The sequence below is a fragment of the Heterodontus francisci genome, chromosome 29, assembly GCF_036365525.1.
Source record: "Heterodontus francisci isolate sHetFra1 chromosome 29, sHetFra1.hap1, whole genome shotgun sequence".
NCBI classification, from domain to species: Eukaryota; Metazoa; Chordata; class Chondrichthyes; order Heterodontiformes; family Heterodontidae; genus Heterodontus; species Heterodontus francisci.
The window spans coordinates 47,322,900-47,350,247 of NC_090399.1; the positions used below are offsets into that span (position 1 = coordinate 47,322,900).

The following is a 27,348-nucleotide window of genomic DNA, read 5'->3' on the forward strand; positions in this document are numbered from 1 at the left end:
CTGAACACCCTGTAACCAGGACCATCGAGCTGCTATTCGTGTCCCTCCTTAAGACATGTTTCTGTAATAGCTATGATATCATAGAACCACGTGTCTATTTGTACCCTCAGCGCATCTGCTTTGTTTACGATGCTCTTTGCATTGAAGTAATGTCTTTAGAAATGCCAAACTATTTTTCCTAACCTTTGCTTCCTCTGCCTTTCAGATTCATCAACTAATTTTCTGCCTGGCATATTCATTTCTGATTTCGTCCCTGGTGTGTGTACCCTCAAGTCCCCATCCCCCTGCCAAACTAGTTTAAACCCTCACCAACAGGACGAGCAAAACAATCCGCAAGGTTCTGATGAAGGATCACTGACCTGAAACGCTAACTCTGCTTCTCTCACCACAGATGTTCCAGACCTGCTGAGTATTTCCAGCATTTCTTGATTTTATTTCAGATTTCCAGCATCTGCAGTATTTTGCTTGTATATTATTATGCAAGGAAATCAGTCCGTCTCTATTCAGAAGCAACCCGTTTGGTGTGGACAGGTCCTGTCTCCCCAAGGGTCGGTCACAATGTCCCAAGAATCTAAAGCCCTCCCTCCTTCACCAAATTTCCAACCATGCATTTATATCTCTTATCCTTCTATTCCTGTACTCGCTTGCATGTCGGACTGGGAGTAATTCGGAGGTTGGTACTTTTGAGGTCCTGCTTGCTAATGTCTTACCTAGCTCCCGAAAGTCTGACTGCAGGATCACATTTCTCTTTCTACCTACGTCATTAGTAGCAATATCGACCACGACTGCTGGATGTTCACCCTGCACACTCATGATTTTCTGCAGCCGCTCAGTGACATGCTTGACCCTGGCACCAGGGAAGCAACACGCCATCCTGGATTCACGTCGGCGGCCCCAGAAATGCCTGCCTAACTATTGAATCTCCCATCACAACCACTCTTCCAGTCTTCCTTGTGCAACCCTCTGCAGCTGAGCCATCTGTTGCATTCCTCAGGCTGCACCCCCCAGATGAACAATCACTTCCCTCCTTATTCAGAACCGAATACCAGTTGGAGACTGAGATGCACACAGGGTTCTCCTGCACAAACTGCCTGTTTATTTATGACTGTCGGGCATTGTCTTCTTGACTATCTGGCGGAGAATAGCCAATAGGAGTCAAGGACAGAATATATTTGGTGAGAGGTAAGAAACGACAGATGCACCATTATATTCCTCAGGGACATTTGCAAGGAAACTGCAGAGAAGTGCAAGAATTATCGAGTAGCTATAATGGGGGACTTTAATTATCCTAACATAGACTGGGATACCAATCGTGTAAGCCAACGGAGAGGGGCAAGAGTTTCTAGAGTGTGTTCAGGAAAATTTTCAACATCAATATGTTTCCAGTCCAACGAGGATGGGGACATTGCTGATTGTGGCTCTCGGGAATGACGTGGGTCAAGGGAATCAAGTCACAGTCGGGAAATATTTAGGGCACAGTGACAGCAGCATCATTAGGTTTACATTAGGTGTGCAAAAGGACAAGGAGTAATCCGGATTAAAGGTAATTAATTCGGGGAGGGATAACTTCAATGAGCTAGAACTGATCAAGCACAAATAAATAGGAATCAAAGATTGGAAGGCAAAATTGTAACTGAGCAATGGAATGTCTTTAAAGAGGAGATAGCTCGGGTACAGTCGACGTAAATTCCCACGAGGGTAAAGGTAGGGCAAATAGATCAATGAGTTTCCTGGATGATGAAAAAGATAGAGATTAAGATGCAGCAGAAAAAGGTTGCAAATGAGAGATGTCAGGTGAATAATAAAGTTAAGAACCAGGCTGAATATAGAAGATTCAGAGGGGAATTGAAAGAACACAAAACAAAAGTAAAGAGAGAGTATGAGAAGTGGCCCATGGTTAACCTAAAAGGGATTATAAAAGCCTTCTATGGACACATAAATAAAAAATGGATGTTAAAGGAAGGAGTGGTGCCGATTATGAACCTAAAAGAGTATGCATGGTGGCTGAGGGCATGGCTGAGATATTAAATGAGATATTTACATCTGTCTTCACCAAAGAAGAAGATGCTACAGAAGTCATGGTGAAAGATGAGATCGGTGAGACACTGGATGGGCCAAGAAATGATAAAGAAGTGGGATTAGATAGGGTGGCTGTGTTTAAGCTTAATAAGTCAACAGGACCACTGGATGAGTCACCACGACCAGATCAGATGCATCCAAAGATACTTAGGCAAGTAATGGTGCGAATTGCAGAGGCACTGGCCATAACTTCCAATCCTACATAGATATGTGTGTGGCACCAGAGGACTGAACAATTTCAAATGTTACACCCGTGTTCCGAAAAGGCTAAAAGGTCAGGCCCAACAACTAGAGGCCAGTCGTTTAAACCACGGTAGTGGAAAACTTTTAGAAACTATAATTCGGGAAGAAATTAGTAGACACGTGGAAAATGTGGTTAATTAAGAACAGCCAGCAAGAGTTTGTTAAGGAAATGTCATGTTAAACTCACTTGTTTGGGCTTTATGATGAAGTAACAGAGACAGTTGATGAGGGTAATGTGGTTGATGTGCAAAACATGGACTTCCAGAGGCACTTGATAAAGAGCCACGTAACAGGCTTGTCAGCAATGTTAGAGCTCATTGAATAACAGGGACATTAACAGCATGGAAACGAAATTAGCTGAGTGAAGGGAAACAGAGAGATAGTTGTGAATGGTTGGTTTTTTTTCAGAAATGAGGATGGTATATACTAGATACCCCAGGGATTGGTGTTGGGTTCCCTGCTGCGCGTACATGGTACATTTTCAAAATTTGTGGATGACACTCAACTTGGAAATATAGTGAACTCTGAGGAGGATAGTGACAAACTTCAGGAGGACATACACAGGCTGCTTGAATGTTCAGACAAGTGACATATGTAATTTAATGCAGAAAACGTAGTGGGAAGTTGTGTGTGGAATCAGAGGAGATAGGGGAAGCATCAAATGAATATTTTTCGTCAGTATTTACAGTAGAGAAAGAAAATGTTGTCGTGCCTCACAAACCTTATTGAGTTTTTCGAGAAGGTGACCAAACAGGTGGATGAGGGTAAAGCAGTGGATCTGGTGTATATGGATTTCAGTAAGGCGTTTGATAAGGTTCCCCACGGTAGGCTATTGCAGAAAATACGGAAGTATGGGGTTGAAGGTGATTTGGAGCTTTGGATCAGAAATTGGCTAGCTGAAAGAAGACAGAGGGTGGTGGTTGATGGCAAATGTTCATCCTGGAGTTTAGTTACTAGTGGTGTACCGCAAGGATCTGTTTTGGGGCCACTGCTGTTTGTCATTTTTATAAATGACCTGGATGAGGGTGTAGAAGGGTGGGTTAGTAAATTTGCGGAAGACACGAAGGTCGGTGGAGTTGTGGATAGTGCTGAAGGATGATGTAGGGTACAGAGGGACATAGATAGGCTGCAGAGCTGGGCTGAGAGATGGCAAATGGAGTTTAATGCGGAAAAGTGTGAGGTGATTCACTTTGGAAGGAGTAACAGGAATGCAGAGTACTGGGCTAATGGGAAGATTCTTGGTAGTGTAGATGAACAGAGAGATCTTGGTGTCCAGGTACATAAATCCCTGAAAGTTGCTACCCAGGTTAATAGGGCTGTTAAGAAGGCATATGGTGTGTTAGCTTTTATTAGTAGGGGGATCGAGTTTCGGAGCCACGAGGTCATGCTGCAGCTGTACAAAACTCTGGTGAGGCCGCACCTGGAGTATTGCGTGCAGTTCTGGTCACCGCATTATAGGAAGGATGTGGAAGCTTTGGAAAAGGTGCAGAGGAGATTTACTAGGATGTTGCCTGATATGGAGGGAAGGTCTTACGAGGAAAGGCTGAGGGACCTGAGGTTGTTTTTGTTGGAGAGAAGGAGGAGGAGAGGTGACTTAATAGAGACATATAAGATAATCAGAGGGTTAGATAGGGTGGATAGTGAGAGACTTTTTCCTCGGATGGTGATGGCAAACAAGAGGGGACATAGCTTTAAGTTGAGGAGTGATAGATATAGGACAGATGTTAGAGGTAGTTTCTTTACTCAGAGAGTAGTAGGGGCGTGGAACGCCCTACCTGCAAGAGTAGCAGACTCGCCAACTTTAAGGGCATTTAAGTGGTCATTGGATAGAGATATGGATGAAAATGGAATAGTGTAGGTCAGATGGTTTCACAGGTCGGCGCAACATCGAGGGCCGAAGGGCCTGTACTGCGCTGTAATGTTCTAATTCTAATTCTAAAAACTGTGGAGATTAATGTTGGTAGGAAGAATGAGGAGAGGCAAAATAATTTAGAGCGTCCAATTCTAAAGGTGATGCAGAGGCACAGGGATCTGGGGTATATTGACATAAATCATTAAAGGTGGCAGGACTGTTTGAGAAAGTAGTTAATAAAAAGGCAGGTTTGAATTCTGGAGCATCAAGCACTGACAGTTGACAGTGCGAGGATTTGAGACAGTCAATAATCACGGATTTTATTTCATTCTCCTAGCAGGCATAGCCGAGAGCAAAGGATTGCACGCAGCTACTGCCGTGACCGGAATTCGAGCGGAGGTTGCTGCGGCCACAACGCAGGGTAATAACCATGAAACGATCACAGCAACACAGAGCAACTGCGGGCTCGATTCGGTGCAGCTGCAGCAATGTCACAAACGACACTGCCTCGAAAAGATGCATTTTGGCAAGACCAACATCAGATCTCTAAAAAATTCGAGAAGTAATGCAATTCGACACACACCCCAGGAGCGACTACAGTTTTAATCTACTGCCTTAGACCGTTCGCCCAGGCTGTCCTAAACAGCACATTTCAATTTCGAAACTAACTGAAAGCAGCCTTTCCTGATAACTGCCCGCCCAGTACAAGGTTTTGCATTGGACGTAGTGAAGAAAATCAAATGCTGTGGGTCCGAAACGGAGTCGAGTTTTCTCCACAAAAAGAGTCATATATTCCCCAGCATCAGACAATTTGGAAATGCTGCAGATGCTGGAAGCCTGAAATACAAAAAGCGACTGTTTGAGCTACTCAGCAGGTTTGAATTTGTAATGAGAAACAGAAGATAATATTCCAGGTAGATGACATTGAGGAAATTAAACAAGGACGAAAAGGTTTGATTGTTAAAATCGTCTTGTTGCTATCAGCAATTTCAACTCCGGTGTCCCATTTGATAGGCGAGGATGCTCAGCATTATACGAATGAGGAACACATCCACATCCTATAGATGGTGGGGTTCATTGTTCCTGTTCCACTGAATCTTACGAAAAATGTATTTTATGACACTTGTTTCACCTTCCATCGCCCACTGTTGAAAGAAAACTTACAATTCAAATTTCCATCTCTTTGTAAATTAAGGTCCAGCGTAATCATACGTAGGGATCGAGGAGTCTGAGAAGCAAGCACACAAGCAGAAAAGTGATGTAAATGTGAGGCCCAGAAACATAAACACAGACAGACATATGCACACAGGCAGACATTTACAGTCGCGCCATACAAGTGCCAGGCAATGACCAACTGCAACAAGTGAGTATCAAACCATCTCCCCTTGACAGTCAATGGCTTTACCATCGCTGAATCCCCAACTATCTACATCCTGGGGGTGGGGGGTTACCATTAACCAGAAATTGAACTGGATCAGCTGTATAAGAACTGTGGCTACAGGAGCAGGTCAGAAGCTGCGAATTCATCTCCTGAATCCCCAAAGTCTGTCCACCATCTACAAGGCAGGAAGGCAGGCACCAGTCAGGAGAGTGATGGAATACCTTCCATTTCTTGGATGAGTGCAGCTCCAACAACACTCAAGAGGCTCGACACCATCCAGGACTGGCACCCCATGAACCAACTTCAATATTCGCTCCTTCCACCATGGACTCACAGTGGCAGCAGTGCAGTTTGAAATCCTGATTGCTTTGAGAGACTCTGCTGAGTCACTCGCTCGCTAGCTTAGATTCCTGCAGCAGTAATTTAAAGCTGATGAACCGACTACTTTCAGCTGATGGACAGGTAAATGCCACTGCCAGGCAGCTTTCTGTTTAACAAGGCAATTTAACACACTTGAAGTTTGAGCGTTCTATGTCAAAGCCTGACTCTTAATTTGAATTTAACTTGCGGAAAGCTTACCGGAATTTACCATGTGCACCAAATTCCCACAGTCACACTCAGACTGGGTCTCGACTCCGGGGAAGACCTCACTCTGTGCGCCTCTCACTTGCAGCATGATCACTTGAATAGACGGTTAAAAGCTCCTTCTTGAATTAATTCATTTTACCAAATGCAGCACCATTGTGAGCGGGCTCGACGTTGCATGGGGGAATACGAGTGAATTGCAACATCAACGCATTAAGGACTCGGCCATCACAACTGTGACTACTTATTCTTCAACAAATTAAACTCTGCTATGACAGCAAAACACTGTGGTTACTGGCAGTCTAACGTTTGGACAGAAGTGTTGGAAATACTCAGCAAATGAAGCAGCATTTGTGGAGAGAGGAGGGAAGACAACATTGCAGATCAACGACCGTTCACTTTAAAATTAATCCTCATCTCGCTGACTCTGCACTGTGTGTTGCATCTCGGTAACGACTGTTTCGTTGGTTATCTGATATTCAATTTGCTGCAAATTCCTGAACTCGAAAAGAACTGCAGCGATCCTTGCAATAATCTGAACCCTCTTGTATTTAATGACAATATAACATCAGTATTCTGCAGGATAGTGAATGTAACCAGCAGAAATGTTGTGGCCTGCTCCCACACCGCACTGACCAGCCTCAGTCTCTGTTCCTGCCCGTCGGCTGCTAAGCAATATCTCTGATTATAAACTGCAACCAGATTCAAGCTAAAAGTGCAGGAAAGACATTAATCACCGAGGCTAAGATCAATAGATCAGTTACACTAGAGAAATAATCACACAATATCTATTGGCCATTAAAATGCTGCATTATATGAAGAAGACAGTAGAGAATTTCAGTACTTTTGACGATCTGTGATAGATGTTTAGAGTGGTTTTAAACGACATTTTGGGCCAGTGGTCCCCATGTTCATCCAGGCTGTGTTTGTCTGTGAATGTTCTGCCTCCATCCTACAAGCTGCAGATTTTGCCTTGCCCCTTGCCAGGGTGCACGACAGTCTGAAGACCCGTTTTCCAAATACCGTTTGACCTCTTCACTCAAATTGGATAAGTTCCGAGTCCTGAGGAGAATTGGGGGATGAACTGATCCAGGTGTTAAAGGAATTCGATAGCGTAGACACAGAGATATAATTTCTTCTGCCAAGTGAATCAGCAGCTGGTGATTGGTCTGCAGAGTGTTTCCACCAGTTTCTGTTTTTAATGTTGTGCTTTCAACTGGAGCAGTTTTCCTGGATACACCGAACTTGTCTCAAGGGCGTTTTTGCTTTTTTCAGCTCTTTTCACACGCAAGAGCATTGTTTACATTTCCAGACGCTCGCTTCAAAGTCTGCCGTTTCTGAACGCAGGCTCCTACACCACGGAAATGCAAACCATTTTTCTCTCAGGGCCAACCTGCTCCAATGGCTCCTTGTTCGCGACTCGCATTCTTTTCATTATCTTCCATTCGATTTAATCACACATTGCGTAAGATAAGTTGAATTCGGAGCAATGTCCAACTTTATGCGCCGCCCCAGCTTGCCAGCCTTACTTCAATTGCTCAGAGAAAAACGTCAGCTACGATGCAAACAAAGTCCAGGGCATTGGTACGCATTGAAATTATTAATAGATTCCCAAGATAATGTTGTGAACAGTCGCGTCGCTGCCATTCGGAAGGCCAGAACTGCTTTTGCAGCGCCTGTCTATCCAGCTGTCCCACAGATCTAAATCCATCGACTGGTTTCAAGGTTCAGATGGACATTAGTGCAAATGGGGGATGTACCTCGAGGAAGAGCGGTGTCAGCAGAGCAGCGTAAAGGCATAAGTATTGATGGTGAGTGTTATATGAGTTAATGCGGCAGTAAAGTGACAAAGAAATGGAAGGACTAAAGTAAAGTAGGGTTAGTGATTGTGGAAGGGAGAAAAATCGTGTTTGAACTCTGGAGTATTAAGCACAGATGGTTGACAGTGCGAGGATTTGATGGAGTAAATGGCTATTTGTCAGCAAACAAGCATGCCATAAACACGGATTTTATTTCATTCTCCTAGCAGGCGTAGCCTGGAGAAAAGAAGTGCGCTCAGTTGCAGCCGTAATTCGGACTCGAAACGTGGCTGCTGCGGCTAAAACGCAGAAAGCTCACCACTATACGACCAAGGAGCCACACATCAGCTAAAGGTGTGGTTTGGTGCAGCTGCAGCAATGTCACAAACAACACTGCCTCGAAATGATGCATTTTGGCGACAAGACCAACATCAGATCTCTACAAAATTCTAGCAGCAATGTAATTCGACACACAGCCCAGGAGCGACTACAGTTTTAATCTACTGCCTTAGACCGTTCGCCCAGGCTGTCCTAAACAGCACATTTCAATTTCGAAACTAACTGAAAGCTGCCTTTCCTGATTACTGCCCGCCCAGTCCAAGATTTTGCATTGGACGTTGGGAAGAAAATCAAATGCTGTGGGTTCGAAACGGAGTCGAGTTTTCTCCGCAAAAAGAGTCATATATTCCCCATCGTCAGACAACAGCGAAATGCTGCAGATGCTGGAAACGTGAAATACAAAAGTGACTGCTTGAGCTACTCAGCAGCTTTGACTTTGTAATGAGAAACAGAAGTTAATGTTCTAGGTATATGACATTGAGGAATTTACACAATGACGAAAAGGTTTGACTTGTTAAAATCGTCTTGTTGCTGTCAGCAATTTCAACTCCGGTCTGCCATTTGATTGGTGAAGATACTCAGCATTATACGAATGAGGATCACATCCACAGCCTATAGATGGTGCTGTTCATCGTTCCTGTTCCACTGCATCTTTCGAAAAATGTATTTGATGACACTTATTTCACCTTCCATCAGCCACTGTTGAAAGAAAACTTACAATTCACATTTCCATCTCTTTGTAAATTAAGGTCCAATCAGATGTAGGGATCGAGGAGAACGAGAGGCAAACACACACGCAGAAAAGTGTCGAAAATGTGAGGCGCAGAAACATACACATAGACAGATATTAGCACTCAGACAGACCCTTACATTCGCGCCACAGAAGTGCCAGACAATGACCAACTGCAACAAGTGGGAATCCAATCATCTCCCCTTGACTTTCAAAGGTATGACCATCGCTGAATCCCCAACTATCAACATCTGCGGGGAACTACTGACCAGAAACTGAACTGGATCAGCCATATAAGTACTGTGGCTACGGGAGCAGGTCAGAAGCTGCGAATTCATCTCCTGAATCCCCAAAGCCTGTCCACCATCTCCAAGGCAGGCACCAGTCAGGAGTGTGATGGAATACCTTCCATTAGTTGGATGAGTGCAGCTGCCGCAACACTCAAGAAGCTCGACCCCATCCAGGACAAACAACACGCTTGATTGACACCCCATGAACCAACTTCAACATTCGCTCCTTATAGCACGGACTTACAGTAGCAGCAGTGCAGTTTAAAATCCTGATTGCTTTGAAAGAGCCTCTGTTGAGTCACTAGCTCGCTTGCTTAGCTTCCTGCTGCAGTAATTTAAAGCTATTGAACCAACTACTTTCAGCTGATGGACAGGTAAATGCCACTGCCAGACAGCTTTCTGTTTAACAAGGTAATTTAACACACTTGAAGTTTGAAAGTTTTAGGTCAAAGTCTGATTCTTATTTTGAATTTAACTTGCAGAAAGTTTACCGGATTTTACCATGTGGACCAAATTCCCACGGTCACATTCAGACTTGGTCTCCACTCCGGCGAAGACTTCACTGCGTGTGCCTTTCACTTGCAGCATGATTATTTGAATAGACGGTTAAAAGCTCCCTATTGAATTAATTCATTTAACCAAATGCAATTCTTGTGTCAGGAAATTAATCCAGATGATGAGGCAATCCTCCCGTTTCCTTGAGATTGGTATCAATATATTCAAAATCCTTCTGGAGGGAGCGGAGTAAATAAAATGAGCCGTGTGAAGCATTAAATATTAAGGGGACCGTTGTGAAGGGGCTCGACGCTGCGCGGGTTAATACGAGCGAATTGCAACATCAACGCATTAAGGACTCGGCCATCACAACTGTGACTACTTATTCTTCAACAATTTAAATTCTGCTATGACAGCAAAACACTGTGGTTACTGGCATTCTCACTTGTGGATGGAAATGTTGGAAATACTCAGCAAATGAAGCAGCATTTGGTGGAGAGAGGAGCGAAGATAACATTTCAGATCAATGACCGTTCACTTTAAAATTAATCCTCATCTCGCTGACTCTGCAATGTGTGTTGAATCTCGGTAACGACTGTTTCGTTGGTTATCTGATATTCAATTTGCTGCAAATTCCTCAACTCGAAAAGAACTGCAGCGATCCGTGCAATAATCTAAATCCTCTGATATTTAATGGCAATATAACATCAGTATTCTGCAGGATACTGAATGCAAACAACAGACAAACTTCATGATCCTCTGAGGCCAGATCCCTTCTGATCAATGACCTTATGTCATCCTTTACTGTCAGGGCTACGCCTCCTCATTTGTCAATGTGTCTGTCTCACCGAAATTTTGTGTACCCTGGTATATTCATTTCCCAACCTTGATATCGTTGCAAACATGTCTTGGTCAAGGTAATCAGATCTAGATTATTTACCTCTATTCATGCCACTTATTCATCAGATGCTTCGTGCATTCAGATAAAGAATTTCATGTTTTCCTCCATTCCGTTCAGAGGGAATTAAGGATCAGGAAAGTCCGGCAGGACTAGTCTCACCTTTTGGACAGAAAGTATCAGAGTGGCAGTTACCTCGGTGAGAAAGTGTCAGTGCGGCAGTTTCTTAGGACAAAAATTATCAAATCGTAACTTTATTAGCACAGAAAATGTGAGAGTGGCAGTTTCCTCGGACAAGTGGTGTAGGCGATGGGCCCGCCCCAGCAAAAGCTACACTGCAGGTCAGAGTATAAATCAATAAATAACAACGAGTCGTCAGAAAGGCACTGCAATATTCGTGGACGACTTTAACCTACACATAGATTGGACATATTAAAATGGCAAAAGTAGCCTTGGGGACGAGTACATAGAGTGTATTCTGGACAATTTCTTGGAACGTTGTGGCTGCCACCAGGAAACAGGCTGTATTAGACCTGGCAATGTGTCATGAGACTGAATTAATTCATGAGCCCATAGTAAAAGATCGTCGAAGGAAGGGTGGTCATTGCTTGATAGAATTTCACATTCAGTTCGAGGGTGAGAAGCTTGGCTCTGGAAGCTGTGTCTTCACTTAAAATTAAGGCAATTACAAAAGTATGAAGATGGAGTCGACTGAAATGGACTGGGATAATAGATTAAAAGTTATGACGGTAAATTAACAGAGGCAGACATTTAAGGAGATATTTCATCACTCACAACATTGAGAAAAGTAGAATCTACAAAGAAGAATGAACCATTCATCGTGAACTAAGGAAGTTAATGGTGGTATCAATTCGAAAGAATTTGCATACAATGTCGCGAAGATTAGTGGCAGGCCAGAGATTGGATGGAATTGTGAAACCAGCAAAGGAGAACTAAAGAACATGAGCCAATTGATTCTGCGAGTAAAGTAGCAATAAAAATAAAATCAGACAGTAAGTGCTTCCAAAAGTATAAAAATAATGGGAGTAGCTAAAGTAAAGGTTGGTCCTTTAGAGGATAAGACTGGTTAATTAATAATAGGAAACAAGACAATGCCAGAGAGTTTGAACAAATAATCTGTATCTGACTTCACACCAGAAGAGACTAAAAGCTTCCCAATAATATAAATTCATGGGCAAATGTGAGAGAGAAGCTTAAAACAATCATTATAACTAGAGAAAAAAATACTGGACAAACGAATTGGACTAAAGGCTAACAGGTCCACTCGATCTCGTGGCTTGCATCCACAGTTCTTCAGAAGATGTGTCTTCAGTGATAGTGCATGCACTAGTTTTTATCTTCAAAAATACTGGCAGTCTGGAAAGATCCCAGCAGACTGGAAAGATACACTTATAACGCCCTATTCAAGAAATGTGGAAGACAGAAAGTAGGAAACAGAAGCCTATTCAGCCCAATCTCTGGCATTGGGAAAATGCTGGAATCCATTCTTAAGGAAGCAGTAGCAGACATTCAGAAAATATAAAATATAATGCAATCAAGCCGAGTCAACATGGTTTTATGAAAGCGAAATTCTGTTTGACAATTTCGTTAGAGATCTTTGAGAACGTAAAGAGCAGGATGAGTAAATGTGAACTAGCACATGCAGTATATTTAGATTTCCCAAAGGCATTCGATAAGATGCAACGTAACACCTAAAGGCAGAATATCAGAACTCATGATATTGGGGGTAATATATCAGCACGGATAGAAGATTTGCAACGTATCAGGAAACACAGAGTCGGGATACATGCGTTAGTTTTAAGTTGGCAAACTGGAACTAATGTGCAGACAGAGGAATCAGTGCTGGGGCCTCATCTATTGGTAATCTATATTAATGACCTGGATGAAGAGACGAGTGTATTGTAGCTGAGTCATTGTATATATACCAAGCTGAGACAGACAGATTTTTGAACTATAGAGAGACAAGGAATATGGCAACAAGACAGGAAAGCGGAGTTGTGGCCAGGATCAGATCAGCCATGATTTAATTCAATACCAAAGAAGCCTCGTGGAGCCATATGGACTACTCCTTCTCCTTTTTTTATGTTAGCTATTTGTTACACAATTATGAACTTGAGATAATTGCATTGCAATGCAGAAGGACTGCATTGCCGCCACTGGGAACATAGGTATTGCAGGCATTACACTTTTTTTGATTGACACCCAGCTGCCTCTTCACAGCATCCAAATAATCTTGCCAGATTTGAGAACCTGTGTGGGAACCTCTGCTGTGCCAAAAATCAGCCAACTTAGTGACAATATTTCTCACAGCCTGTTTCTCTCTTTGTCTAAGTCACTTTATTCATACATGGAAGTGAGTTTGTGCTTCACTCTATGTGGGTCAACGTGGGTGTACGTGTGTATGTATATGCTCAGACGTCAGTGTGTGTTTATGTGTCTGGTGGTGTCATGGTTTGTGCCTGCTCCTGTGTCTTTGTGCTTATATTTTTGCTTTCATTCTTCTGCCCATCTGTGTATCTGTGTGTCTATGTGTATGTGAGTCTGTCTGTGTATGTGTATGCGTATCTATATCGGCACTGGGTCTTTTAAGTCTTGTATTTCAATGGAATCAGGAAATTTATGTTTGTGCCATCATAAAGGAGCTGCAGAATGGGTACAACTGAAATGTTGGCTTCCCACAGTTGAACAAGTTTGAAAATAATCTTCAAACCATCCGCCACATTACAACAAAACTAGTTGCTTCACTCAACTGCATTTGCTTCAGAGGGGAGGGTAAGTAGTGCTTTCGATCACACCACTACGCTTGATTGTGATGCTCTTGAGTTTTCTTATATTGATAGAAAACAAGAGAGGTTAGCAAGAGTTGCATAGATGGGCTGTGGCCAGAATACTTTCAGAAACAAATAGTGGCTTTAGCCCTCTGGATGTTTGGACAGTGTATCTGCGGCTTTAAAAAAATGCAGAGCAGCATATGCGCTGACGAACCTGTAGCTGGCACAACGCATTTAGCCTGCTGTGCAGCAATTCCAGTGTTTCCTCCTCTAGTGGGAAGAGAGGACAGAATCTTTGTAGTTCTGCCCTCGTCCCACTTTACTTCGCTTGTTGAAAGCCGATTTCTTCTGTATGAGGAATGTTGACCAAGTCAATGAATTGCGATTGCCATCTGGACCCAGGTGGAAGTAAGCCAACCTTACTGAAACAGGAACGTGGTAATATCATGCACGAGAATTTGAGGCTATGATCGAACGTGTTGCGGATGGAGCACACTGGGACCATAAACAATCAAATGCTTCATGTTCATTTCGTTTGGATGGCACGAAAACGCCAATATGGATGGTAAATGTAATTCTGTTACAAAGCAGATATTTTTGAAGTCGGTGCAGCCTCTGCTTCCTTTGACTAAAGAGGTGAGATGCTAGAACTTCTTCTGCCATAACGTTCCCATTCCCAGGGTACTGAATTTCTCAGTCACTGCCATATTTACCTCCTTTGGTATCAAGGTCACCATTGTGGATCCGTTGGTCCCCATGCCAGAATATCGAATCCACATGTTGCTCCCAGCCAGACTTGCATTGCTGCTTTTGCCAATGTTAGGAAACTGCAACCTAAAGTTTCTGATACCTGCACATCATGAGACTTAGTTGAACCCAGTGTCCTGAATGGTTGCTCCAGATTTGTAAGATGTTGCAACCACTAACACAGGGCAGCAACTCGCAATCTTATTTCTCCACTCTCCAAGACTATTTGCCAATTTGGGCCATTACAGCCATTGGCAGCCCACCAAAAAAAAAATGAACAGAAAGCAAGGGCAATGAATTGTAAGAAGTCACTGTGTGATTACCCAATTACTGGGGTTAGATGAAAAGGGTTGAGATGTAGTTAGATGCGATTCAATGAAGAGGGATAGGAGGAGGCGAGTTTAGATCATCAACAGCGGCATGGAGCAGTTGAGAAAATTGACCACTTTCTGCGCTTAAATACTTTGTACAACCTTGTGATGCTGTGCGATTACCGTCCCATACCGGAAGGTCATTTCAAATGCACGTCCAGTGCCTACCCCACCGGGGGTAGAATCTGGCCACAGGCTTTGTATGGATAATAAACTACAACATGTGTGTTCCCTGCATTGTGTGCCATGCGACTTTTGCAACGAAATAGCCTTTGTCTTTTTTTTTAATTCAATGAAGCCGTTTAACTTAATCAAACGAGTAACCTTATGGATCCAAGTGACGCTTAATCATGTTCGTAAGCTCATCTCTGAATTTACTCTTGGAAACTGCATAAACAAAAATGTTTGTGGAGCAAATCCAAGTCCTCACTATATATTAGGACTGTTTGACAATGATGATGAGACCTTATAATTTGCTTCTAAAACTGAGAATTTGTAAATTGTAGACATACATAAGATTCACGACACCACAGATAAATTATAAAAAATGTCATATATGGCGACAAACAATATCATCATTTTTTCCGATTCTCCATCTCTGGATCATTGTCATTCTCAAGATTGTTATTGTCCCCGCCCTGACTCCACTGACCTCTATATGTTGTCGGCAAGTCTGGGCAATGAATCAGAAAGTCAAATCAAATGGGGTTACCATAGCGTTTAATCTCAAAATTATTACCCATATGGTTAAAGTTTAGAAGCTTGATTTTACATAGCAATAAGATGACACATTTTGAATTATTTCCAGAGGTTCATACACAGAATAATTTGTATCATTTGCGAAAAAGGAGCAGGCCACTGCTAGAACCAAGGCCGCAGTGCCTTAAGTGCAATACACATTTTTCACAAGTTTTGGTAACAAATGGTACAAATCGATCAAAGGTGAAAGTTAGCAAGAAAGTACAATCAACCGATGTCAAAATCAGGACGAGATTGATTTAATTGAGAAAATTGAAGTGCAATTCAAGAAAGAATATTGTGATTAAGTATATTTAATCTCACTCACTATTAATCAGATATCAGGGGATTCACCGCAGCCATTACCAGCTCTCCGGCCGCCCTGCTCCAGTTGCTAGCTATAGGGGGCGCCGCTCCCCTCCTCTCGGCTCATATGTCGCCCCGCCCCCCTTTGCTTCTTCGGGCAGCGCGTGGAGAATGATCAAACTTGGGAGCGAGCGACTGAGAGGTGGAAGCGGCACCGCCCATAACTGTCAGCTGCGAGTTGGCGGGGTGTTGGGGGTGGTTTGGGGGCGAGTGACCGGGGAGCGAGGTGGTGTGAGCGGGAAACGATTGGCCAGGGAGGTTGGGATGGGTGAAACAGCAAGGTCTGGAGCGAGCACTGTTGCGGGGGTGGGGGGCGGTGCTGTGGGGCGAAGAAGCGGCCGGTGGGCAGGATGGGGAGAAAGCGTGTTGCGGGGGATGGGGGAGGGTGCGGTAGCGGCCAGTGGGGCAGGAGCTGCATTCGGGTGCAATCAATTTTGGTCAGTCATGTAAAGGAATCACAATAACGAATTGGCAGCACATATTATACACTGCCCAATTTTCCTTTCCATCGATCGGGTCGCCAATTCACTATCTTCCAAGGAAATGCAGTCATAAAATTCCTTTTGTATTTAATAGGATTACAGGAATATTAAATGGTTCTGAGGATTACAGTTAGTATCATTTACATAAATAGTAGCATATTACTGGGCTTTCATCCAACTGAATGTAAGATTAGTTTGCAAGAACGATCTAGCCAAGAGCATTTCCAGCGATAAATTTAATCCTGGCAGCTGCCTGAACACTCTGAGGTTCCACTTGAATAGCCTTTGTGCATGTGCAAGTATTGCACCACCCATTGGTTTTGTCAGCAAACGCAGCTTTTCCTCAGAACAGAGAAGCTGAGGGGTAACTTAATAGAGCAGCACAAAACTGTGAGGGGCCGAAATAGAGTAGACAGGATCGACCTGTTTCCCCTTGTGGAGTGGTCAATTGCCAGGGGGCACAGTTTCAAGGTGATTGGTAGAAGGATTAGAGGGAACATGAGGGAAACCCTTTTCACCCAGAGTGTGGTGCATGTCCAGAATTCACTGGCAAGAATGGTGGTGGAGGCCGAAACCTTTAATTCCTTTAAAAGATACCTCGACATTCGCATGAAGTTCTGTAACTGGCAAAGCTATGGACCAGGTGCTAGAATGTGGGATTAGATTGGGTGGCTAGTTTTTTTTTCAGCCAGCATAGACACGGCGGGCAGAATAGCCTCCTGCTGTGCCGTAGTCTTTTATGGTTCTATGCTTCTATCAGAAATTGCTTCACACTAAAGGTCACAAGGCTGTGAAACTCCCTTGCTTGGTTTGGAGTTGAGATAAAAAAAAAGTCAGCATTGAAGTCTGAATTGAAAAGCTGGACAAATAAATCTCAGTTGTTACAACCATGGCAGGTTTACAGTTGTTAGACAAGCAATAGAGATTATTACAAATGTCTCAAATTTACCTGTCAGATAACCAGAAGTAGGCTGTCCCTTCGAAAGTGTCGGCATGGCATAAACAAATTGGATGGTCGAATCTGTGAAGGTGTTCAGAAAGCTTATTCAACAATATTCTATGTGGTGAAAATTTCAGTTATTCGTATTGTAGATTGCAAATTCGCAATTTGGGAACAACAGGGAATGTTAGGCAGAACCTCCTCACTGAAAGAATATGACACCCATGGAATAATTTGCATGATTAGTCCATTGTAGGCGATAGCTAGATGTTTCAACATGTGTTACTTACGAGAGTAAGGGGTGAGGAATATATTACAGAAATTGATGTTGGGTTTAGATCAGAGCTAGTTAACATATATATAAAAGCAAAATACTGCGGATGCTGGAAATCTGAAACATAAACAAGAAATGCTGGAATCACGAAGAAGTGTCACTGACCCGAAACGTTAACTCTGCTTCTCTTTCCACAGATACTGCCAGACCTGCTGAGTAATTCCAGCATTTCTTGTTTTTGTTTCTAATTAACACATATGTTTGTTTAATTCATTTTATGCTGCATCTCAAAATCGTTATGTCCTTGCTCTGATTCGATATTGCCGGACTACAGGTTAAACAATGCCCTGACTATAAAATTCTCACCCTTGTTTTGCCCTTCCTACATTGCTTTGCCTCCTCCATCTCTGTAATCTCCTCCAGCCCTACAACGCTCTGAGATCTCTATGTTCATCCAATTCTGCCTCTTGGGAACTCCCTACATTAATGACTCCAGTTTTTGCCAGGGGCCGAAGCTCTTGACATCCCTCGCTAAAGCTCTCCATCTCTCTTCCTCTCTTTCCTCTTTTGAAGCGATCGTTAAAACCGACCTATTTGGCCAAGCTTTTGATCATCTGCTCTAACATCTCCTTGTATTTCTCAGTGCCAAATTTTGTTTGTTTACGCTCCTGTAAATCCCCTTGAGGAGTTTTACTACGTTAAAGATGCTGCAAAATTAAGATGTTGCTAATATATCTGTCTTACAATATCAGGAAAAGTTAATAATACCCCAAAAATCTTTGATCGTGTGCAATATGCCATCAGTGGCTCCAGTGGAACATAAAAGCCGACATGGATTGCTTTGGAAAACAGGTCTGTTTCTGTGCTCTATTTTCTCAGTACGTCTGTGTAATATGAAGACAAGATGGGAATTCTGGTGTCTGTCTGTCAGTTGAAAAAACTTTTGTTCGATTCGGATGGATGCAATTTCATTTTCATGCTGTAAAGCCATTTAAGTTATTTGATTAAATTAGTAATGAGAGACAGGGGACGCTTAATCATATTCTTCAATTCGTCTCTGAATTTGCTCTGGGACACTGCGTAAATAAATGTGTTTGTGCAAGAACTTAAACACCTTAGCATATACCCGGATTGTTCTGCAATGGGGAAAGGGTCATTGGAATTTGTTTGTAACATTTGAATATCTGCAAATAGCACAAATATGGCACATATAAAGACTACCATCCATAACAGTATAAGGTTGCCAGATATAGCAAGCAGTAAAATTATAGATTTCCTTCGGTTCTCCATCTCTGTATCAGTGTGATTCCCAAAATTGTTGTTTCCTCTGAGTCCGCTCCTCACTCTATTTGCCTGTATAATATGCCTGATGGTCAGGGCATTGAGCAACATGATCAACACAAGTGGAGCAAATGGGGAGAAAATGATGTCGAAACACAAATATGCTTCCCAGATGGGCACGGTGTAGAAGCTTGGTTTTGTATAGCAGGACCATGGTTCGTTGTCTATGATTTCCCGAGGTTCATATATAAAGAAGATTGGAACATTTTCTAAACTGCTTATGAAACACACTACTGTTATCACCACAGTCGCTGTTTTGTCTGTGCAATATTTTGTTCGTAAAGTTTGGTGACAAATAGAGACATATCGATCAAAGGTGAAAGCAACCGTTAGCCAGACAGACCAGTCAATCGAAAGAAAGAGCAAGGCCAGATTAAGACTGCAAATGGGAGTATAGTTCAGGAATGAATATGGGAAATAAGCATCTTTTATCTCATACAGAATTACTTCAAATACCAGAACCATTAGATCAGCCGCTGCCATGGCCACCAAGTAACGGGTGATGCATTTGGAGAGACCGCACTTTCCACGGGAGAAAATGACGATTGTCACCAGACCAGCTGCAAAAAAGATGAAACTAAATCAAATACTCTCTCTGAGGGATGATCAGTCGACAGATCTTTGAATGAAATTGCATTTTTCTAAAAAATCAGTCAAACATTTTTCTCTTTCTCCCAATTTATAAGATGGGATTCGGAATTCCAAATAGGCACATTTCTTTCGGAATGATTCTGAACTAGATATGGGGTGACGATTTGGGAGGGAGAAGTAGGGCTGGGGTGGGGGCTGGGGATGGTAGGATGCGGGGTAATGTATTAGCATGGACAGAGGATTGGTTACAGGACAGAAAACAGAGCGGAGGATTAAATGGGTCATTTTCAATTTAGCAGGCTCTTAATCATTGCATGTCGGAAGGAGCAAAACTCAAGGCATCAAAAATTTACAATCTATATTCATAACTCAGATGAAGGTATAGAGTGTGATATTTCCAATTTCCTTAACGTTGCAAAGCTCGATGGGAAAATAAACTGTGAGGAAGACACAAAGTGTCTTCATAGGAGAATAGACAGAGTATGTGAGAAAGTGGCGGGTATATCAAAATGTGGAGAAATTTGAGGTTGTTCACTTTGATAGGATGAAGAGAAAACGTTGACTCTTTTTAAATGGCTAGAAACTATTAATTGTTGCTGTTTAGAGGGGTTTATGTGCCCTCGTGCAAAGAACACAGAAAATTAACATGGAAGTACAGCAAGCAATTAGGAAGGCAAATAGTATGAAGGCTTTTATTCGAAGAGGGTTGGAGTATAACTGGAACAAGTCGTGTTGCAGTTGTACAGGGCGTCTGTGAAAGCACACGGGAGTACTGAGCACAGTTTTGATCTCTGCACCTAAGGAAGGATATACCTGCCTTCGAGCAGGTAAAACGAAGGTTCCCAAGACTGCTTCCTGGGATGAGGAGAGACTGAATGATATGGAACTATATTCTCTGTAGTATTGAAAGATTAGAGGTGATCTCCTTGAAGCTTGAAAAGGATCCTGAGAGTCCTTGATATGAGGCTCCTTCCCATGCTTGGAGAATCTGGAGCCATGGCGAATATTGACAGCATAACATGGGCAATTTCATTGGAACATAGGAAAATAGGAGCAGGACTAGGCATCCAGCCAATCGAGCCTGCACCGCTATTCAAGATGATCATGGCTGATCATCCACTTCAATGCCCGTTTCCCATGTTATCGCAATATCCCCGTAAGTCATTTGTATTTAGAAATCTGTCGACCTCTGCTTTAAACATACTCAATGACCGAGATTCTACAGCCCTCTGGGGTAAAGAATTCCAAAACTTCACAACCCTCTGAGTAAAGAAATTGCTCCTCATCTCTGTCCTACGTGGCTTGCCCCTTAGTATGACATTGTGCCCCCTGGTTAACATTTTAGCTGCATTGACCCTGTCCATCCCCTCAAGTATTTTGTGGGTCTCAATGAGATAAGCTGTCATTCTTCGAAACACTAGAGAATACAGGCTCAGTTTCCTCAGTTTCGGAGTGAGAAGAGGAGATTTTTCTTCGTTCAGAGTGAATGAAATTCTTTACGCCAGAGGGAGTGTGGATACTGAGCCATAGAGTACTTTTAAGGCTGAGATCAATGAAGTTTTGGCCTCAAGGGAAATCAAGGAACATGGAGATCAGACTGGAAAGTGGAATTCTGGTCGAAAATGATCTATGATCGTATTGAATAGCGCACCAGGCTCAAGGGGTGGTATGGCCCATTCCCCCTCTCATTTCTTATGCTATTATGCTCTATTGAACGTTATAAACTTATTTTGAGTTACTTCAAAAGAGAAAAACAATGATCCAGTGAATGACATGTTTGGATTTCCAGCTTACCGCTGGACCAAAAGTTGAACTTTCCTCCTGACAGCTACAGTCATTTCCAGTCACTTCACCACAAGTGAATTTCACGCTGGGTGCAAGCAGGTCGGCCAATTTGCTTACCACTGCCCACATGGTAGCTTTACAACTGTCTTTCATGTCACATGGGATGTCGAATTCCAACAGTAGTTTTAAGCCAAACGTCAGATTGAAGATGTTTCCCAGTATCTCCCCATTTCAAATATCTTCACTTTTTCATGCAATATAGGTTTCAGTGTAATAACACGATTCTGACTGCAATATGTTTGGCTCTTAACTGCACTCTGAAATCGCAAGATGCTCAGTTGTCAAAGGGCAAATAGCAATGGGCAACAAACGCCAGCAACTCTCACATCGCATGACTTTTAAAAAAAAATCGTTTCATATTCTTGAAGAAGGAAAACATCCCTACTAGGATTCCTTTCCCTCGTTTTCCTTAGATCATGACTACCAAAGCGATACAATGTTACAGTGATACAGCCATACAATGTTTTCTGCGCACGATATAATGATAAACATTTCATTTTGGATTGTGCCCTAAATATGTACCGCTGGAATCACACATCAAAGGCCCTGGTTGAATGACAGGAATTACATGGTGGTTCAGCATTGGCAAAGGGAATTTTGAAGATATATCGGGTATTAATAGAAACGTGGGCATTGGTATCCCTCGGAAGCAAATATTTAAAAGCACATTTGAAATGTAGTTTATTCATAATCGACAATCACTATTAATATCAAACATGGGTCTGGAATAATGAAATTGTTGCACAACCAAGGGCAGAACTATTGTGAGTGGTACTGGGCCTGCCGCCGTTATCTGCCCACTTGATATCCAGTTTTTCACACCAATGGAGCTGAACTTTGGGAGGGATGTATATCAAGGAACCAGTGGCAAATGGAATTTAATTCTGAGAAGTGTGAGGTGCTTCACTTTTGGGAGGTCTAACAAGGCAAGGGAATATACAATGGATGGTGTGTCCCTAAGGAGTAGAGAGGGTCAGAGGAACCTTGGGGTGCTTGGCAATAGATCATTGAAGGCAGCAGCACAGGTAGATAAGGTGGTTAGGAAGGCATACGGGAAATATGCCTTTATTAGCCGAGGCATAGAGTATAAGGGCAGGGAGGTTATGATGGAGCTGTATAAAACGCTGGTCAGGCCACCGTTGGAGTACTGTGTACAGTTGTGGTCGCCAAACTATAGGAAGGATGCGATTGCAATGGAGAGGGTGCAGAGGAGATACACCAGGATGTTGCCTGGGCTGGAGCATTTCAGTCATGAAGACAGACTAGATAGGCTCAGGTTGTTTTCCTTGGGGCAGAGAAGGCTGAGGGGTGATCGGATGAGGTATAAAAAATTATGAGGGGCATTGATAGGATAGATAGAAAGAATCTTTTTTCCCATTGCCAGATATTGCCAAAACTAGGGGACATAGAGTTAAGATAAGGGGAGTTGAGGAGGAATTTTTTCACCCAGAGTGGTTGGAATGTGGAACACACTGCCTAAAGGTGTGGTAGAGGCAGGAACACTCACGACATTCAAGAAATATTTAGATGAGCACTTGAAACGCCATAACATAGAACGCTCCGGGCCAAGTGTGGGGAAATGGGATTAGTTAAGACGGGTGTTTGATGGTCGGCGCAGGCGCTTTGGGCCGAAGGGCCTTTTTCGTGCTGTAAAACTCTATGACTCTAAGTGTTCTGAGTGGTACTGCACCTCTCGCTATCATCTGCCCACTCGATATCCAGTTTTTAGACCAAAGGAGCCGATCTTCGGGAGGGATGTATAACAATGAACCAATGCCATCTCACCCAAGAATTCATTCCCACTGATAGCTGCGGCTGCATGAGGAGCCCTCCTTAAATAATTTCTCAACAATTATCCCATATGTATTTCAAACTGTGTATTTTAATACAAGTGGAATTATTGCCCAGCGTCTGATAACATAAAAATGACGTCGAAACTGAGCCAAATAATGCAAAAAAAGCAATAGTTCTTGTCTCAGGTCCAGATTTCAGTCAAGAGTGGAAATTGAAGCTTTGGAAACTGTGGCTTGTACAGACAAAGAATTGGAAATCTCACTGATTTACAAATCCCAATTTTTCCAGTCCATCTTTGTGTTAATACAGGACACTGTATTTCTCTTTTCTACAGTTTCAATAAAATACAATTGTTTAAAAAATACAAGAAACGGGTTTAAGTGCATTTATCGAACTATTTATCTCCTGGCTTATCAAATGGGAAGAAAGGACCAGGAACAGACAGAGTAAGTTTCACCTTCACCGCATGGATGGTAACATGAACAATGGGGGATTTACCCGTTGTAAAGCCTGCCCGACATCCATGCCATTACTGAAGGTGAATATCATCCCTTCATCATGGGTGCAGTACCCGCATCAACATTATTAAATACAGTTGCTGGGGAGGGATCTGACGATCTCTTTTGGCAACTTTAACCCTTTACACCGTTTCTCCCAGATTGCCAGGATCATTTATCGAGGCTGTGGTGAAACACCAGCAGCAGCTGCAGTCACTCTATTTCCACCATGCACAAGTGACCTGGGATAGATGGTAGACTTTATCACCTGCACATTGAACATCGGCCGACTCTCTGAATCGAAATTTGATTTGGGCAGTAGCGCTGAACAGGTGGTATCACTGAGGCCGCTTTTTTAAAACCTTCGCTTCATATTCAGTGCTATTCAAGTCAATCAAACTAAATATCAGATGGCGAGTGATAGGTAGACGTGATCGTGCCATTCTATCTCTGTATGTAGAAAGTAATAACTGGCAGCTTTGCTCCCAGTTGTTAACGGAACCTGCCGATTTTCCTTCCATTGAAAGTAACGGAAAGTAATTGTTATTTTTTAGTGAAGCATATCCTCTGCGGAGGATTTGTACTTTTGTGCTGGGTCCAACCGATGTGCAGAGCTAAAAACTGAAATCTATCCCGTAGTTACCTGAAAAATCATCACTTGGGTCTAGTATGACAACAGTGTAGCAGAATCTGGATGTGCTTTCGTACCAGTTGTTCATTTTCCGCTTCACGACACTAACTGACACCAACTTAAAGCAATGTGATCTATCACAACGTTTCAGAATCAAATGCTTCAGGATGCACTATAAGCAAAGCTTTAAGATGTCGTTGCCAGCGATGAATGACCTCGCCTGGCAAGAACACACAGGGACAATCACACCCATGGTTTATTTTAGCCAACAGCAGTGATACAACAAAACTCACTGCTACAATCCCAATTCAGAGAATTAGTGGCCTTGGAAATGAGCTCGGGCAGCAACGTAAAACTGTCGATAGAGAAATGGCCACCCAAATTAGCGAACATATTTGCCATTCACGTCCTCTTCCAACGTGATTCAAATTGAACCATGGTTAGAACCAAATTCTCCATGACTGCCTATAGTTCTTGCAAAAATACACTGATAACATCGATTTGCACCCAAAACGGGTTCTGTCCCAACAACTGCCACGCGGCAGTGACTTAGTACTTCGCCTTTCGCACCAATGGCTTCATAGTAAATCGGCAGTCTGTTTCAAATGCGCATGAATTTTCCTTCCATTGATCTCAATGGAAGCGAATATCATATTTGCTGCAAAAGGAGTTGCCCATTCGCTCAGATCGATTACACGCTGCCGTTGAAGATCACTTTCAGTTGTTGAGATTCGGCTTGCTTAAATGATGCACATCAGCTGCAGGGGCCAGAAACGGAAAATTACTCTGCTCCTTTTTTCTGAGAAGAGCGAAGACTCATTTGGCTCCACGGCTGATCTGGCAATTGATCTTCTGTTGCGATGCATTGTCAGCATGGCTGCAATATGCCAGTTGCACCAGGGTGCTTTTGTAGCTGCGGGATGACCTCATCTATTTTTACTGTGTTTATAACAATGTAACATAGCATTTCCTTTGCTTATTTTGAGCAGCATCGATAAATCCCTTAAACATTGTTAGTTTGACTTTACAATCCTATGCAAAAACTTGGCCCAGACACAAAACTACAAGCATAAGAGATTTCCACATAATCGCTGAAACTAAATGGAGTAAATTGTTTTCCTCTCGGGTTGTTACATTAAGAATATAACTGAAACTTGGAGCCATCGCATCTATTCCTTTGGTGCAAGTATTGATGCAAATATTGTCTTCAAATCACACAAATCAAAACAAACAGATAATATCATTCCACTGATAGCAGGAAGAGCATCACAGTGAAGCATGGTTACATATCAATATTAACTGATGATATGCATCTTACCAGGAACACCAACTATTGCAAGAATCGGGTAATAAATGTTTTCTATCTGTATGATTACTGGCTGTTCCATATTCAGAAAAAAGTAACGTTGTTTCTTAATGCTGTGAAAATACAGATATTCTGTTTTCTAAATCAGGTCTTATTTATATCAGAGAAGCACCTTGAGAATTGCATAATGATTGACATTAGTTACAGGTAGTTGAACAAACACATCAAGGCGAGTCATATTTATTGCTACTGATCTGGGATATCTTTCAATGATATCGCATGTTGAAAGAGCAAGAAGACCAACAGAGTACAGTCATCAAACATTCCAAGCAACATACTTCTGCATCACCATCCCTGCAATCATGGTACAAGACTGCTGAAGCTGAGGATATTTATAGATGCATGCAGAACATTTACTGAAACAAATAGACATATTTATGATGGATTACAATTCTCTAGATCTTATTTAATCTAGACTGTTTTCTATACTCTTAGATAGAGACGATATATAATTCATATTGAGCGGTCAATGCTGCAAGTGAGATTGAAGAACTTCCAGATACACACATAAAGCGATATACTCAGCTGTTCTGGGGCGAATCTGCTCCTCAGATATGCAGCAATGTTAGATCTCTAGATTTATTAACACCCTTGTAAAGAGGGAAGGAAGTGGCATTACAAGTTAAATGAGCAGTTTGTTCACTCGAATGTTATCTGAATAATCCCTGTAATATGCTCATCAGTACGTGGTTATGAAATTTAATTAAGAGAATTCTTACTATGGTAATGGTGATGTTAACTGTGCAGACCTGTCATTCATATAGACATCATACAATCTTTACGGGGTTTCCTTTGCCTTTGTCTGTGCCTTTGTTTGGAAATATATTCAGAAGAATAATCGTGAGTTATGTGTTGAAGAGGATATCCTCGCTGGAATGATAAACACATGGATTGACAATCCATAGATTTAATGTCTCTGTGCCGGATTAGAAGCGGGCATCATCATCTCTTTTGACCTCTGTTTGAATTTCAGTGCCGGGCAATATGTGGCGTGCCCTTTTGGGAGCGGAAGCAGGCGTGGTTACCGATTATGAAGTCTGGCAATGATTAGCCTGCCGTCTGCTGACTTCCAAACTGACACTAGCTGGAGACTCGGTGGCAAACTGCTGAGAGGCTGGTAAAATCAAATGGTAGGAGGGTGCAACTTAGGACCTACAAGAAACCAGCTCTTGGTACAATGTATGTGGATTGACAGAGAACATTTGTTGCAAAAGGGTGTGATCAGGGTAGGGGAAGCCACGGCTTAGTTATGCCATGTAGAGGAGAATGCATTCGCTCACTGATCCACAGACAAGTTCAATTTCAGGTATCCAGATAGCTAGCGGTAGAAGTCATCAGGAATCTCCTGCAGCATGTACTAGGATCACTCTCATGAGTTTCAAGAGGTCATGAATGATGCCTCAAACATCAGGATTAGTAGACTGATGGCACTGCGCCAAAAGAAAAAAACAACTCAGAGCCTGGCGAACAAGCTTGGGAGCCTCGCCATACACAGAGCAGTTCATTGTTTAAATAATCAGTGGGAACAAATCATTTCAGTGGTCATAAAACATTGGTTATCCAAATCTGTTTTACTTCCACATTTCCCAGCTTTGGCACAAAACTCTTCATTAGATAATGGCCATCATCGTATTGGCTACAACGTTCCCTCTGGACATCAGGTTCAGAGGCAGCTAGCTGATACTGAGCTGGTCTCGATATAGCCCTTGCTTCATTGTAGATATGAACAGTGAGATAGTGCTCAGTTACTGCATTTCCAATGGGGAACCAAGGCCAAAGTGCCCCTGATTAATGATTGCCATAAGTGGTGGTAAGGCACTTGAAGGAAGGATGACTGGCTGCACTACCCTGTCTGACAGCATCTCATGCATGTTTGCAACTC

General features: G+C 42.6%; 1 protein-coding gene across 1 annotated transcript; it reads right to left on the minus strand.

Moving 5' to 3' along the window:
* Positions 1-18,397: 18,397 nt before the first annotated feature.
* LOC137345820 (probable G-protein coupled receptor 139) lies at positions 18,398-25,488 on the minus strand. The gene is made up of 2 exons (XM_068009069.1): positions 25,419-25,488; positions 18,398-19,302 (listed from the first exon to the last, which is right to left on the minus strand). The coding sequence occupies exons 1-2, from the start codon at positions 25,486-25,488 to the stop codon at positions 18,398-18,400; spliced, it is 975 nt and encodes a 324-aa protein (XP_067865170.1).
* Between the last annotated feature and the right edge of the window lie 1,860 nt (positions 25,489-27,348).